General features: G+C 45.4%; 1 protein-coding gene across 3 annotated transcripts; it reads left to right on the plus strand.

Annotated features, from left to right (window-relative positions):
- The first annotated feature begins 1,084 nt into the window (after positions 1-1,084).
- On the plus strand, positions 1,085-15,896 carry LOC119322049 (mitogen-activated protein kinase kinase kinase YODA-like). 3 transcript variants are annotated; one of them, XM_037595557.1, is made up of 14 exons: positions 1,085-1,349; positions 2,206-2,852; positions 2,951-3,688; positions 4,891-4,978; positions 5,080-5,142; positions 5,393-5,553; positions 5,666-5,741; positions 6,026-6,085; positions 6,220-6,327; positions 12,010-12,246; positions 12,558-12,649; positions 14,260-14,784; positions 14,909-14,967; positions 15,561-15,896. In XM_037595557.1, exons 2-12 carry the CDS (start codon positions 2,356-2,358, stop codon positions 14,774-14,776), a joined length of 2,637 nt encoding a protein of 878 aa, XP_037451454.1. In that variant the 5' UTR covers positions 1,085-1,349; positions 2,206-2,355; the 3' UTR covers positions 14,777-14,784; positions 14,909-14,967; positions 15,561-15,896. The 3 variants fall into 3 exon arrangements, with proteins under 3 accessions (XP_037451454.1, XP_037451453.1, XP_037451452.1); XM_037595556.1 differs by having other exon boundaries at positions 2,167-2,852; positions 14,260-14,967; XM_037595555.1 differs by having other exon boundaries at positions 14,260-14,967.
- The last annotated feature ends 372 nt before the right edge of the window (positions 15,897-16,268 follow it).

A 16,268-nucleotide genomic window follows, 5' to 3' on the forward strand; every position in this document is an offset into this window, starting at 1 on the left:
CATAATTTTCTTATTTTCTTATCCCTCTAATCGGAATTTGACGCAACCTTATCCTCACCGGTGAGGCTCCCGGATTGCAGTCGGTTACTTGACTTCTTTCCTTGTTAAGCTCTACCGTTTCATATGTTTTACGGTGGTTGTTTTCGGCTGTACAATTTTTCCCGTCTTCCTGCAGAAGCGAAACAAACCCAAACTAATGAAATTTGATGCCGCCGCAGTAAATGAATTAAGTAATATGCCATGAAAATCAAAGTTAACTCAGATCTTATTCTGTAGATAAAATCCAAACATGCAAAATGGTAGTAGTAGTGGGCAGTGATACTTGCCCCAAAAGAAAGTAGGTAGTGATACCAGACACATAATTAGGCATATATTCATTTTTTCTACAATACAACCCCATTACACGGTACTAGGATTAGACTTATACCTGGCCAAACCTCGGGCCGGGCCGGGCCTAGCCAAGCCCGACACAAAAAACCAGGCCCGGGCCCGGCCTGACCATCGGGCCTGCGTTTCTGGGCCCGAGCCCGGCCCGAACACCTAAAAGCCCGTCGGGCTTCGGGCCGGCCCGGCCCGACCTTCAGTAAACTGCAAAAATGACGGGCCCGGGCCCGGCCCGGCCCGGCCCGACCTTCAGTAAACTGCAAAAATGACGGGCCCGGGCCCGGCCCGGCCCGGCCTTCGGGCTCAAAAACTAGGCCCGAGCCCGGCCCGGGGGTAGCGTCGGGCCAGGCCGGGCCGGGCTTTTTCGGGCCGGGCCGGGCGGGCCGGGCTTCCCATGGCCAGGACTAGATTAGAGCCATGGCAAAACAAACCTAAATTAATGGAATCCAATGCCATTATAGGAAATGAATTAATTAATACCATAAAAGACCGAAGTTAACTCGCCCTTATCCTCTGCGGAGAGGCTCCCGGAGAGCAGTTGGTTACTCGACTTCTTTCAGCGAGCTCTGCCGTTCGTCATGTTTTACGGTGGTTTTTCCTCGTCTTCCTGCAAAGGAAGCTCCTGCCGTTCGCGGTAAAAATAAAAAATAATACTCCTGCGTCTCGTCTCGTGCTCCCCGTACCTCTCTCTCCTCTGTTCCAAACCGAAAGGAAAAAAACACTTCCTTTCCTCTTCCTCCCGACTCCTGAGTGAGTGACCTACCAACCCAAGCCCAACGCGGCTCAAATCTCCCCCACTCCACCACTCCGCGTCACCGCCGGCGCCTCAATCCCGCGCGGCACCGGCCCCCCTGACACCGCCCGCTTCTCTCTCGCGCCGCCGCCGTCCGCTCCCGTCCGTCCTCATCGCAACATCGCGTTCCTGCTGCCTCCGCCGTCCGCAGTCGTTGGCCATTGGGTTCGAGGTATGAGCTTGTTCTCTCCAGCGATTAGTTAGGCCCCCGCAATTTCTGGGCGTGGCTCCTGCCACCATCTAGATCCGCCCCAGCCTGCTCGAATGCACATTTTGTCATGGAGCTCTTTACAGAGGCCTGCTGATGTACCACATGTGAACGATCGGCTATTAATGCATTTCAACCATAAGAACGGGTCGAATTGTTGCCTGACGGATTACAGACCTTGATATGGCATGTCCCTCAGGATTGAGATGAATTAATTACTGTTTGCTTGTAACTGAACATTTTGCCCAAAGCTGAATCTGTTATAATTTACTATATTTATCTTTATCGGCATGCATTCTCAAGATGCTCAACAACCCCACAAGGCCTCAACATATAGATATCAAGATGTTGGTAACTTATCTGAGACGTTGGTAACTTATCGAATGGCCCTAAACCAAAGTCTTCAGATTCCAGACTTTGGGATGTTGCCACCATAGACACGCCCTTCCATTTTTGGATGAGCAGGGCAGCAGGCAGCGCTGCAACAAGTACCTTACGCGTGTAAAAATGATTCTACATACTTGACAGAACTTGACATGAGATTTATTCTGTTCAAATTAATGCGATTTTAAAATTCTGCGTGTACATCTGGATTCACCAAAACCTAATCAAGAAAGCATGCGTCACCTTGATCCACTCAACAATCATGCACTCATCTATTGAAAATTATATTTTTCTTTCAGTTGTCGTAATAATGTCATGATGCTGTGTGCTTATGCTCATTGCTGTTATTTATGTGATGCTTACTATGGATTTGATTTCACTATTTGGGATGAAGCAGGCATTGAGCAGGCACTAACAAGAAATCTCTGCGTTTCAGATTCTGTTGTGTGGAGGGTTTTTTGTTGGTCCACTGGGGAAATGGATGGTCCAATGCATCAACTGTTTGGCAGATAGTTTATTAAACTGCAGGACTTCACTATAAATATATAGCTCAGTTAATTCCTCTGCAACTTATTTCTTATTCAACATGCCACCATGGTGGGGAAGGTCTTCATCCAAAGAAGTAAAGAAGTCGGCCACAGAAAATCTAATTGACACATTTCAGCGGTTCATAAGTCCAAGTGAGCAAAAGGGGAGCACAAAATCACGAGGGGGCCGCAGACGTGGTAAAGAGCAAACTGCTGAGAAACGTTGCTGGTCTACTGCCCACTCACGCTCCACATCCCCTTCAAAAGAGGTTTCTCGCTGTCAAAGCTTTGCAACAGATAGAGCACATGCACAGCCACTCCCTCTTCCTAGATCACGTGCTGGGGTGAGACGTATTGTATCTGATAATCCTGACTCAAAGCCCATTTTGGAGAAGAGTGGTACAGGACATCAACTACCACTGCCAGCCCTGAACCGGCTTGCAACTGCTTCTGTCTCCAGCAACAGTTCTATTGACAGTGATGATCGTGCAGATTCTCAACTTCAGAGCCCCGCAGGAAATGAGGTGACCAATGTTACAGCACTGAGTAGTTCAAGGTATGATCCTTAGTGCCACTTTTCATTCAACAACATCATTTTGCTACTGTAATCACTCAAATACACCGTTATGACTCTTCAATATTCTATTTTTGAAGCGGTGTGCGTAAAGAGTGTTCAGGTGCTACCACCAGAAGGAGCACCAAGGAAGTGACAAAGCCAAGAAATGCTTTTCCCAGTAACCAAATTCTGTCTACATCTCCAAGTGGTGCTGTCACTGACAGTTACCAACCTAGTTTGCAAAATTCACGACAAGTTGCTCTTGAGAGTGCTCCAAATAGTTTGATGTCAAGCCCTTCTCAAAGCCCAAGAACAATATTTCCTGACCAGATTCCAACTTCAGCTTTTTGGGCGGTGAAGCCTCAGCCAGATGTAGTTTTCCTTGGGTCTGGTCAGTGCTCCAGTCCAGGCTCAGGGCAAACATCTGGGCATAATTCAGTGGGAGGTGATATGCTAGCTCAGTTCTTTTGGCAGCCTAGCCGAGGTAGTCCAGAGTGTTCACCAATTCCAAGCCCAAGAATGACGAGTCCTGGTCCAAGTTCAAGGGTGCATAGCGGAAGTGTCTCTCCGTTGCACCCAAGGGCTGGTGGGGTTGTACCTGAATCTCCAACTAGCCGGCGTGATGAGGGGAAGAAAAGGCAAACCCACCGATTGCCTCTTCCACCATTAAGCATCTCTAACAGTTCCCCATTTTTACCGAACAACTCCGCACCAACAAGTCCTATATCTCGTAGTCCTGGTAGAGCAGAGAATCCACCCAGTCCTGGACCACGGTGGAAGAAGGGAAAGCTGATTGGGCGTGGCACATTCGGCCATGTATATGCTGGCTTTAACAGGTATGTCTTTCCATGATTGAAGTTAGAAGATGTTCAATTCAATATGTATGACAACTGCACACATGGCATGCTTTCCATAAAAAACATAGATGTTAAAAGACTGTCTGGAAAAGTCTTGTTTTTTCTTGTGATCACATTTTCTGTACTTTTGAATGCTTGTTGATATGCTATTTATTTCTCATGAGTGTGTTTATGTACTGCTACCTTTACAAGAGAAGAGGTCAGCCGAGTTGCACACATGCTACAAAATACACCAGTCTGACTAATCCTCTTCAGTAAACTCTTGTAATATTTCTCGTGTATACCTCTTTCTCAAACTGCATATGCAAACCATATGGAATATGACAATTAAATGATTAATACATTAGCATTTTTTTAACAGAGTCACCAACATAAATATCCTGTCTTGATAGCCTAGAAAGTAAACTACTCTATGGCAATAACTTAATGCTAAAACATTTTATCATCTTGTAACTGTGGGAATAATAAATTATCTTAGTTGTTTTCATGTTGAATTGTGTCCTCATTACTCCATTAAAGTGGTCTTGTGACAATGTTGTGTGTCAGAGCTGACCAGCACTCGACCTATCTTTATATTAAGGTAAAATTGCACACACACTCCTACATGTAACTCCTGAGTTTAAGGACACTCCCACAGCTTATTTATTGGTGTGCACACAGTTCACAAGTATCTCAATTCCCCTAGATGCCTTCCATTACTTTCTTCACTAGTTTTAATGAAAAAACACTAGAAGAGAAATACTCCCTCTGTAAAGAAATATAAGAGCGTTTAGATCATTATTTCTTTACGGAGGGAGTAGTAACTAAAATACCAGCCAGCATGTTAATCATCATGCTAAGTAAACAAACTCAATTTTTCTACTTATATTTTTATCTACTTGCTCTTACTTTCCTCTGTCGTGTTTAAAACCTTAGTTCACAGACTTGGTACGCGAGAGATGTGTATGTCAAAACTGCTTCATGTTTGTTGAGGTCCTAGTTGAAAACGACAGAAAAGTGGGTGGGAGGGGGGAGGGGGGGTGGTGGTAAACAGAGGAATACGAGGTTGTAAATCCCAGTGACAACTGGGGGCACTTTTACAATTTCCCTTGTTTTAAATAGTTTCATTGCGATCGCTCGCCCTTTGCTTCATCACCTTAATTTTGTGTTTTTTTTTGTCATCTGTATGATTGTTGTTTCAGTGATAGAGGCCAAATGTGTGCAATGAAGGAGGTTACCCTTTTCTCAGATGATCCTAAGTCAAAAGAAAGTGCAAAACAGTTGGGCCAGGTATGCCCATTTTTCAATGTTTACACTTATAGTCACAACTCAGATTTTTTATTGACATTTTTTTGTCTTATCTTTTTCAATGTTTTTGGTTCAATCCTCAGGAAATATCACTTCTGAGCCGTCTGCAACATCCAAATATTGTACGATACTATGGATCTGAAACGGTATAACCTATTCCCAACGGTTGTTATTTACTGCTAATAGGATCAACAAAGCTCATATTCTTGTAATTGTTACTTGCACTTTTTTCTCATTACATCTGTAACTGAACAGTTTATATTGTCGGAATCCTTTTCTAGTTGTGGGAAAAAATACAGAGACATGCATAATTTTCTAAACTTCACCTTTGTCTGCAGTTCTGCACCTCTGTGTTTTTCTAAACATGTCTTGTCATTATCCATGTATCCAAAATAGGTTGAAGATAAGCTTTATATATACCTGGAGTTTGTGTCCGGTGGATCCATCCACAAGCTTCTCCAGGAGTATGGACAGTTTGGTGAACAAGCAATTCGGAATTATACTAAGCAAATACTTTTGGGCTTAGCTTATTTGCATGCGACGAATACAGTTCACAGGTAGCATTCCATTTACTTTTGTTGATTACTTGTTTAGTCTAATTTAGGTATGTTGCTAAGTTGTAATGTACTTGAATTTTTGTGTTTATTTATGCTCTTTCTAAAATTTCAGGGATATTAAAGGTGCAAACATATTAGTAGACCCTAAAGGCCGCGTAAAGCTTGCCGACTTCGGAATGGCGAAACACGTAAAGTTTTTGTTCATTTTTCATCTGTAAATACTAGCTCGAAATTTGAATGAGAATATTATTAGCTATAATGCCATAAAAAATCTTCATAGAAGGAAATGGTGTACATTATCTTATCGTTACCCTTGTGTGCTCCTCCACTCATGCCAACCACACTTGAGCTTGGTCAACCTCTTTGATAGAAACAACTGCTTTAATTGGTCCTTGCTATACAAACATACCTGCTGACTTACTTGAGGAAGGGTTTTCTCTCTCTCAAATAAGCTTGCTTTCTGTTTTTTTAGATCAATGGGCAGGAGTGTCCTTTCTCACTTAAGGGTAGCCCATACTGGATGGCTCCTGAGGTATTGCTCCAAATCTTGCCTTTTCCATCACTTCTTTAGCTATTTTTATTTAATTTATATGTATCTTCCCTTCTGTTTCTAAATGCAACCTTTTTTCTCATTTTCTCACATCAAAGTATGTAACAAATATGCAGGTTATAAAGAATTCTAGCGGATGCAACCTTGCTGTTGACATATGGAGTTTAGGATGCACAGTTCTAGAGATGGCTACCTCAAAACCTCCATGGAGTGAATATGAAGGGGTTAGTACCAGATTTTGAAGCTACAATTTATATTTGTTCATGGAGTATTGATTTGTCTGCAAGGGAGAAGCTGCTATGTAACATGCATGATGCATATCTTTGTTGCTACTGCATTATAGTCAGCAGTTCAGCATGGCTAGTTATTTTACCTTAATTACCTCAGTGCCCTTTTAAATAAGCATGTATAGTTGGATAACTATTATGGTGTGCCTTCACAAAAGGTATATCTCTTATGTTGCGCGTACTTCAATTTTGAACATGTGTGACGAAGCATTCCCAATGTTTTAAATAGCTAGTTTTTTTTTGAGAGAGAGAGAACGCAAAAGCTTTGTGTCTTGTTGTATTGAAAAGGCTGGAACAAAAGTTATTGGAATCCAATAACTCCCGAACGTTCGGATTTTGAGCATTTCGTCCCGAACGTTTTTACATGGCAACTTTAGTTCATAGGGGATGGCAACTTTAGTTGATAGGGGATGGCAACTTCGTCCTTTTTCGTTTTTTTGTCAGAAAATTGCCATGTTTCCCTAATCTCACGCAAACTAAACTTGCCATCTAAACCCATTCGGGTTGCCATGCTTAACTCCCGAACGTTCGGGAGTTATCATTACCGAAGTTATTTACACGCCCAAGCAGGGCAGGGTCGAAACAAGAAACAGAACAAGAAAAGCTAGCTATTGCTATGCTATAGCTTTTTTGTAGCCTAAAAAGTATGCCATGGCACCTAATACCGCTATTCTAGCTAAGGCCGCCATCGAAATAAATAGCTGCGCTGTTTGCCTCAGAAGGGAAGTAGCTATAGCTGTCGCCGTTCCTTTGTAAGTGAAAATGGGCCAAAAAAGGAGGTTGTTTTCAGTTTTAGTTATAAATAAACACAGAATGAATATAATATATAGCTTAGACCTACCAGGATGGCATCCACAATCTTGCGTCGGTGGATGCTTTTTTGAGTTCCTATAATGCTACTTTGCCTGATTCAGTGGTACGTCTAAATTACTATTGTTTCTTACTTATTTTTACTATGACTTTTCTAATATTTTGATGATTCGTATACTTTAATAACAAAACACTATTGGAAATAGCTTTCGCAATAGCTATAGCTTAGACCTAGCCGCGAAGCCACGGAAAACACGATTTAAAACATTGAGCATTCCGAATTAATTCAAAGAGCAGCCAGGGGGCTAATTTCACTCTGAATCTGAACAATATGCTTGAATTGTTGTTGTGGTATTCCTATATTTACCTAATCCTATCATGTTTGGTGTTATTTGCTGGTACTTTTGGATTTTATAAGATGTTACTTGGTTCTTCTCTATATGAGCAAACACTTTGTTGCTCTCTGTGTTTTTCCTTTCCTATATGCATGCCATAATTTTCCTTTTCTGCAGTAGTGGGTACACAGAAGCAGAAAACACACCTTCTCCGATCTTTTATTTTTTTTGGAAAAAATTATATGGATCGGTAAACAGAATAAAATTTGAGGAATTTCCTTATATGCCACTGAAATTTGCTTCCTAATCTGCTGCTTAAAATGGTGACCCATTCTATGCTACTGAATTGAAATTTCAATCGTCATGTGCCACTGCCACAGCTCCGTTTGGCGCAGCTGCTTTTAACTCTTGAAAAACTTGCCGGTTTCTTGTCAAATATCAATCAAATATTCACAAAAAACTTATAGTGCATGTCATCTGTTATGTGCCACTATCTTCTTTCGTACACCCTCCAAAGATCTTGGAGCACTGCCACCTTGTCCAGTGAAGGCATACGAGCTTTGGGTCTGGTGAAGTCCGGTCAGACCGTCAGAGGAGGCCGGCCGATTGGGGTGGGGGTTGTAGGTAGTACTCTACCAGCCAGGTAGAAGAGGAAGATGAAGGATTGAGAAATGGCAATTCCATCCTTTTGCGGCCCACTTGATAGGAGGCTAACACCACATGGTTAAACTTTCAGTGGATTGGTAAACAGAATAAATTTTGAGAAAATAACTGCATACTCTAAGGCACTTAGAAATGCTATGCTCGCGGCTCCTCCCTGCTCTGCCTATTCATGGTCGTCCGAGCTGGACTCCAACAAATCTTGGCTGTTGGATCAAGTTCATGGAGTGAAGTTACATTTGCTTTGACTGCCACAGGACCTACCAAATGCCGAGTCCGTGGCGCAGCGACCGAGCATGTGCGCCACACGGTAAAAAATAATTAATACCGGGGATGGAAACGTTGCCTAGCCCCCATGCTCTTCCTTTCACAGTCTCATGCCTTTGATCATGTAGCGCCTACCGATGGTTGACACACGCCGTGCCGCCATGCTATGTCCTCTCGCCTCCCTTCACGCAGCCACTCTGATATTGAACCTGAAGTTGTTGGTGGATTTTGTCTTCTTATCAGAGCCATGGATGAGTCCTTGGTTTCCTAGATTTACCGAAAAAGGCTTTCGCCCTGCTTTATATATAAAGCAACGATCGACATACAGGATGCAAACCACTCGACACCACACACCCACCCACCCAAGGCAGATACAAGGGAACTGACGAACAGCAGCACTACTCCAAACACCCCAAAGCAAACAACAAGTAGGCAGAAAAGCATAGCTAAAGATCTAAGGGCTCTCCACCGTGAACGAATCACCGCGAGGAGACGAAGCCGCAACTCGACGAACCAGGGACACCAAAGCGGTGCTTCCAGGAAAGAAACGACACCGAAGAGCTGCCACAATCCGATCCAGTGAATCGAGGTTTTCACCCGGAGTAACACAAAGGACGCAGGGCCACCACAATGGAGCCTTCAAGAAGGGAGCAACGCATGGATACCGCCGCCACTGTCTGGCTCCGAGCCAGACGAGGTTTTCAACCCGGCCACCACCCTCCGGCTCCGCCCGGGGTACGGGCCTACAAGAGAGTGCTGGCCGCACCACCACCGTAGAACGTCGAAGGCCCGCCCCCATGCTGCCCACGCGGCCATGACAACAAGCCCGTCGGCGTCGAGCCACGAGCTCCGCCCATGAGCCCACAGCTCCCGCCACCAAGGCCGCCGCCCTGCATCCAGACACTCCGGAGACCATCAAAGGCACGAGCTTTGAGCCGACCGGCAGATCCGTAACACCATTCGAGCCGCCGGTGACCAACCCGCCTCGAACAACGGTCAACAGCCAGGAGGCACTAGGCCAGGAAAAGGGGAGGGGGAGCGGAGCTCGTCCGGACTGGCACACCCCTGCGCCGGTGACAGGCAGTCGGTCTACCCGTCCCTCTAGCAGCCTCTCCTGCGTCACCCCTGACGCCCTACCATGGCCTCCAGCCAGAACCACGCGAGGAAGAGGCAGCCACCCGTCCCGCCAGCGAGGGCCGCCGGATCGACCGCACCCTGCCGCTGAAGAAGGCTTCCAGAGGAGCCAGCGCACTAACTGCACCACCGCCGTGTCGCCAGGACGTCCCGCAGCCAGGCACCGTCGCCTGAGCCGCCCACCAGTCCACGCCGTCCTCGACCCGCATCGCAAAGGTCCAGATCGGAGCCAGCCGCAGCCGTTGACCCGGACCCCAGCATGCCTCTGCCGCGTCGCCCGTCACGCCGCCGCCACGAAGCCAACGCCATCTGGCTCCAGCTCGCCGTCGCGCTGCCACACCCGCCGCCAGCGCCGCATCCCAGGTGGCCGCCTCAGCCCGTGCTGATGGCCCCCACCGAGGAGACGAGACAGCCCCGCGCCGCCGGTGCGCCCTCTCGCGGCGGCAAGGGAGAGGAGAAGGGAGGAGGCGCTAGGGTTTCTCCCGGGACGCGCGCGTGGGGCTCGTCGCGGGTGCGAAGGGGGGGAGGGGGTGGATGGTCTTCTCAAAGAATCCTAGTCTTGATGAACAACTTCACGTCGGTTTCCTAGATTTGCGTGAACAAAACTTGCAGTTACTGGATACTGCATCCAGTTTTCTTATTTGCACATGTTGACAATCAATCCATTGCGATTAGGGGCGACGCAGCAAAGCGTGCTCCTCCACCTCCTGCCCTAACCTTACACTGGTGATGCCGCAGTCCCCCGTCTTTGCTTGTGCTGCCCACGTCTATGCAGCAGAAACAGAACCGCGCGAGGAAGGCGTGCGTCCCCTTTTAGTTCCTTATATGCCACTGATATTTTTCCAATTTCCTAATTGGTTGCTAGAAAAGGTAACCCATGCTAAGCCGGCCTGATCCAGTAATGATCGGCTTCCCTGAGGTGCCCCTGTCTTTGGTCCCCAGCCGGTGCGACCCGGGAGGAGAAGTACGTGTGTTTTTTGGCATGTTTGTCTTTGCGCGTCGGCCTCCTTCTGGTGGTCACCCGTCGGCATGTGTATGGACGAAGGAACGGCCGATGGAGTTGGCAGTGGTGCGCGCGACTTTGGCCGTCGGGCTTCGTGTGCCAGGCTATCGCATACCTCCTGCCCACATGATGGACCATCTTAAGTATCCCTCGTGTTACAGTGATGGTGGGGTTGTACCTCAGATCAGCACAGGTGTTATCACACTGGACATCTGCGTTGGTGGATCTGATGTCTCAGCAAATGCCTGATGTGTGGAGTTCACTATGGTCCATGTTCCGGTGCTGATTGGGACATTACAGCAGGACTTCTTTGTCAAGTTGGTGGCGGCAACAGAGAGGACTTCGTCTATGGTGGTGCTCTCCGAGTGCCAGGTCTCCTTTTCCGGGGTGAAAACCTTAGTTCTGACCTTTACTGATTGTACTTGGCAGTGGCATTACGCCCCCTTGTTGAAGGCACTGCCGGAAGCTTACTCAGGCTTTCTCTTCTGGGTGAGAACCCACATGGTTGGATCCACCGACAATGGCATCCATGCACCGTTTCCTTGCTGAAGACATTGCTGTTGGGGAACCTTCTCGTCGCCCAGGTGTTGTCAGAAGCGGTGGTAGTAGTTGATGTTTTGCTGCGGTGGGTCGTTTGCCTCGCCCTGACCCCTGTGGCTGTGGGTCACTTTCTTTTTCTTTTCCTCTTTTTGGCTTTGTGCATCCTAGTCGCGTAGAGGCCAGTTGTGTAGTTGTTTTGTTTGTTCCCCCTTGAAGTGACATCATGTGTCAATAAAGAGCGCCCTTTATTAAAAAAAAAACTTTCTATGCTACCCAATTGAAATTTTGGCTGTCGCGTGTCAGTGCCACAGCTCTGTTTGGCCTTTAACCCTTGAAAAGTTCTCAGTTTCTTGTCAATTACCAATCTTGCCCTAAAAAAAGTTATGGTGCATGTCATGTCCCCCATCCTGTCCGTCTTCTTGCTTATGCACTCCAAAGATCTTGGAGTGCTGCCATCTTATCCGATCCAATGAAGTCAGGCTGGCCAGTTGACGGTGGTCTGGTGGAGGTTGTAGGTGGCACACTCTCCTTTTGCAGTCCACTTCACAGAAGGCTGGAAGTGGCACGAAAGGGACCAAAAAAGTGAACTCAGTGGCATAGTTTCAAGGTTAGAAAAGGCGCTAGGCATTAATTTTGCATTTTGCCACCGCCTTGTGCTTTTCTGGCCAAAGCGCACATTAAGCGCTAGGCGTTTTGCTATCGCCTAGAGCCTAGGCGTGCTTAAGCGCCCACCTAGGCGCACCTTTAGTAACTATGAATTTTTTCCTTGAGGCATATCAAGAAACAACTTCCTGTTTCATTTAAGAAACTTCCGAATATTTTATTATTATTTAAACCTGGATGCTGACATGATATTTTCTCCTTCTTTAGATTGCTGCAATGTTCAAGATAGGGAACAGCAAGGAGCTTCCACCAATACCGGACCACCTTTCTGAAGAGGGCAAGGATTTCATACGACAGTGCCTGCAACGTGATCCATCTAGCCGTCCAACAGCAGTGGATCTTTTGCAGCATTCATTTGTACGAAGTGCATCACCACTTGAAAGACCATCTGCCTCTGTTCCATTGGAACAGTTGGCTGCTATATCTTGCAAACCAAGTTCTAAGGTACTAATTGTTGAGTGTTAGTGAACAAGGTGTTATTCTTAGGCTAAACAATCATCCTTCTTGTTCAGCAGGCAGATGCGTATAGAAAATCTGCAAATTTTGTAAATTTAGGCACTCCCAGTTTATTCTCCTTACATTCCTTTCATTTGTTTCACCTTGTCCCTCGAATATAATTTTTTAGAAGGGTTGCATGGATATATTTTGCCGAGTGATCTACTTGATTATTGAAGGCCTCATTTGACTCTTATTGTTTTATTTTTAATATTTCATCTGCATGGCTTATATTTTGTGTGTTTCTTTTGATATTCCAGGTGGTTGGGCAGGCCAAAAATATGCCCTCTTTGGGCTTGGAAGGGCAATCCATTTACCAAAGAAGAGCTGCCAAGTTTTCTTCAACAAACAGGTGAACCATTCAGCATTTACTGCAGTCACGTGCTTTGGTGTGTGTCCTAATTTGGCGAGTTGATCCGCTTTGATCCAGTAGAAAGCCCAGTCAGTCATAGAATAGAAAGATTTGTAACCATTAAAAAAAGATGCTTCTGAACGTTAAGGGGCGCTCAATCTTCCACTCAAATCCTTTTTACCAGAAGGGAGCTTGCTGCCCTAAACGAGTAGCAACCAATCTATATCTGTTGGGAGATGTTTCACCCTGAAATATAATCTGAAGAAATCATTTTCATAGCAGAACTTTGTGTTCTAGTCTACTGAGGGATAAATTAGGTAAATTTTCAAAACAAACTATCGCAATTAACACCAGTATTCCATATTTTACTGAACTATTTTCTGTACGTACTTTATTTTAACAGTTGCCTTCACGTACTTCCAGTTTGCAATTTAAGTCGTACTGTACCATAGATAAAAATACCAACGTATGAAATTACACACAACAACAACAACAACAACAACAACAAAGCCTTTAGTCCCAAACAAGTTGGGGTAGGCTAGAGGTGAAACCCATAAGATCTCGCAACCAACTCATGGCTCTGGCACATGGATAGCAAGCTTCCACGCACCCCTGTCCATAGCTAGCTCTTTGTCGATACTCCAATCCTTCAGGTCTCTCTTAACGGACTCCTCCCATGTCAAAATCGGTCGACCCCGCCCTCTCTTGACATTCTCCGCACGCGTTAGCCGTCCGCTATGCACTGGAGCTTCTGGAGGCCTGCGCTGAATATGCCCAAACCATCTCAAACGATGTTGGACAAGCTTCTCCTCAATTGGTGCTACCCCAACTCTATCTCGTATATCATCATTCCGGACTCGATCCTTCCTCGTGTGGCCACACATCCATCTCAACATACGCATCTCCGCCACACCTAACTGTTGAACATGTCGCCTTTTAGTCGGCCAACACTCCGCGCCATACAACATTGCGGGCCGAACCGCCGTCCTGTAGAACTTGCCTTTTAGCTTTTGTGGCACTCTCTTGTCACAGAGAATGCCAGAAGCTTGGCGCCACTTCATCCATCCGGCTTTGATTCGATGGTTCACATCTTCATCAATACCCCCATCCTCCTGCAACATTGACCCCAAATACCGAAAGGTGTCCTTCCGAGGTACCACCTGGCCATCAAGGCTAACCTCCTCCTCCTCACAGCTAGTAGTACTGAAACCGCACATCATGTACTCGGTTTTAGTTCTACTAAGCCTAAACCCTTTCAATTCCAAGGTTTGTCTCCATAACTCTAACTTCCTATTTACCCCCGTCCGACTATCGTCAACTAGCACCACATCATCCGCAAACAAATAAAAATACTTGATTGTACTTGATTTTTGTATTGTTGTCCCTCCTTTTTCATTTATGTAAACTGCAATAGACTCCATTATAAAACATGCACAAACGCTATCACTTGAGTAGTATATAAAGCTATCATATTGCTGTTGCATCTTTCCCTGCAGTATATTTTCGACCACAACTTAGTTCTGTACTTTTTGTCAGAAAACATGCACCCGGTGATTTTTTCTTTATATCTGCATAATAATACCTGTCCTCTAATTACTGGTGCTCTGCAGTGGGATTCATATTCGGAGTAATACATCTTGCCCAGTTTCTCCGTGTGGAAGCCCTCTTCTAAGGTCAAGATCCCCACAACATCAAAATGGTAGAATGTCACCGTCTCCGATTTCTAGCCCCAGAGCTACTTCTGGTGCTTCCAGTCCTGTGGCAGGTGTCCATGGAGCTATTCCGTTTAGCCATGCCAGACAACCAGCTTACAGCAATGAGGGATTCACAATTGCACCGAGAGGCCTTGATAAAAACTTGCCTACCTGGCCTCCGGATCCAGTCCTTGGTCATTTTGGTAGAGTGCAGCAATTCTCGACATGCACTCAGGAGAGGGTGATCTCTGAATGTGACATTCTGAGACCTCAGACTGGAAAAATGAGACGGCTCAATGTGCAAGATTTGAATGCTACCACATTGCCTTCCAAGCATGTTTCTCAGCATGGCTCTGGGAGTCACGTGAGGCTAAAACCTTCACTGGACTTGACATCTGGTAATCAGCGCCTTGTGCGCAACCATGGTCATTGATTCTGAAGGTAAGATTGGGCGATAGCGTTGAGTCGAGTTTGATGAGATATCTCCAATGCTAGTTTGCCCATCTCTCTGTTAAGACCTGGAATTGTATCATAATACAATAAGGATATCAACTAATTATTACAGATGCTGACAGTTGACAATTCATAGACTCCCCAAAGTGATTTCCATTATTTCAACTAAAGGTACGTCCCTTGTCAGACATTCCTGAGAATTATCACAGTCAACATTTATATATTTTCAAGAGTTTGAGTAGGAAGTTTTACATTCGGCCATGCAGAACAAAGAAGTGACGTACAATATTTACAGCATCAACATCTTTTACACCTTCACTGGCTATATGATACGTATATGTTACCAATGAGTGACTTATTACCATCAGTGCTTTTATTTTAACCTGGTTTATTTAAGGCACATAATCTTTGATGTATAAAACGTGACTAGCTCAACACCTTGTTTACTCTTGGACCGCATTAGTTGCTAAACTGTTACTCCACAGGTTACTGTCGGTAATTCACCTCCTAGGAGGACTGTAACATAAAACACTCTTTCTTTTCAATACAATGAAACGCAAAGCTTTTGCGTTTTCCCGAAAAAACTGTCGGTAAAATCCTGAAACAATGGCCTGAGATTCAGGAATCAAATTGGTCGAGCTATTGTTACATATCCATCATTTTAACATCACCACCTAGACTTCGGTTTTCTATACATTTTGTAGAGATTGAATCCTGTCTTTGTCAGAGTCCATGTGAACTAACGTTGCGTTCCTAATTTGCAGATGAGACTTGCCCTATCAGGAAGAGGCGTAGACTGACTACCTGGTCTGCAATTGTACATTAGAGCGTCTTCACACCAAATGATCCAAAATTTGTGGTGCTGCTGTGCCCGTATCTGCTTCTTCTTTTCCGTCTTATTATTATGTGGTTCGGAGGCCATTGAAAACTCCCTTGTACAAAAGGAACCTCACATGAGAGAGCGCAACTGAGCCATCCAGTTAAGTTGATTGTTACCCAAATATGAACATGTATGCATCTCATTCCATGTACCCTGGAAATTTTACAAAGATTTGGATGTTTAATCAAACTTAACATCATCAAAAGTCGTTCATCTATCATTTCTTGTTTGTTGTGTTTAGCTGGTTTGGCGAAGTTGTTGGTGTAATTTCTTGTTTCTCGTGTTCAGCTGGTTTGGTGAAGCGTCCTGAGTTTATACGGCTTGTGCTTGCTATAAGCTTGTGATTTCCAAATTGGGCATATGAACTGAAATGTTTCTCTTAGACTGAATACGCTAGTTGTAGCATTGTGTGGCACGCCTTCCATGATCGTCATTCCACAGAGTCCAGAGACCCCACTCCACGATGGAAGGAGGGAACCGCCGGCTCCGGCGATCCAGCCAAGCATGGCTTGATGTTGCTAACTTCATATGCAGTATACATGCTGCAGGTTAGAGCATCTACATCTGGACGGCAAATCCACCCTCTAAATGT

The sequence above is a fragment of the Triticum dicoccoides genome, chromosome 6B (assembly GCF_002162155.2).
Source record: "Triticum dicoccoides isolate Atlit2015 ecotype Zavitan chromosome 6B, WEW_v2.0, whole genome shotgun sequence".
Classification (NCBI taxonomy): Eukaryota; Viridiplantae; Streptophyta; class Magnoliopsida; order Poales; family Poaceae; genus Triticum; species Triticum dicoccoides.

Coding starts and splice junctions, on each gene's coding strand:
- LOC119322049 (XM_037595556.1), top strand. CDS start 2,356: ATGCCACCATGGTGGGGAAGGTCTTCATCCAAAGAAGTAAAGAAGTCG. Junction 2,853..2,950: donor ACAGCACTGAGTAGTTCAAG/GTATGATCCTTA, acceptor CTATTTTTGAAG/CGGTGTGCGTAAAGAGTGTT. Junction 5,554..5,665: donor GCGACGAATACAGTTCACAG/GTAGCATTCCAT, acceptor CTAAAATTTCAG/GGATATTAAAGGTGCAAACA.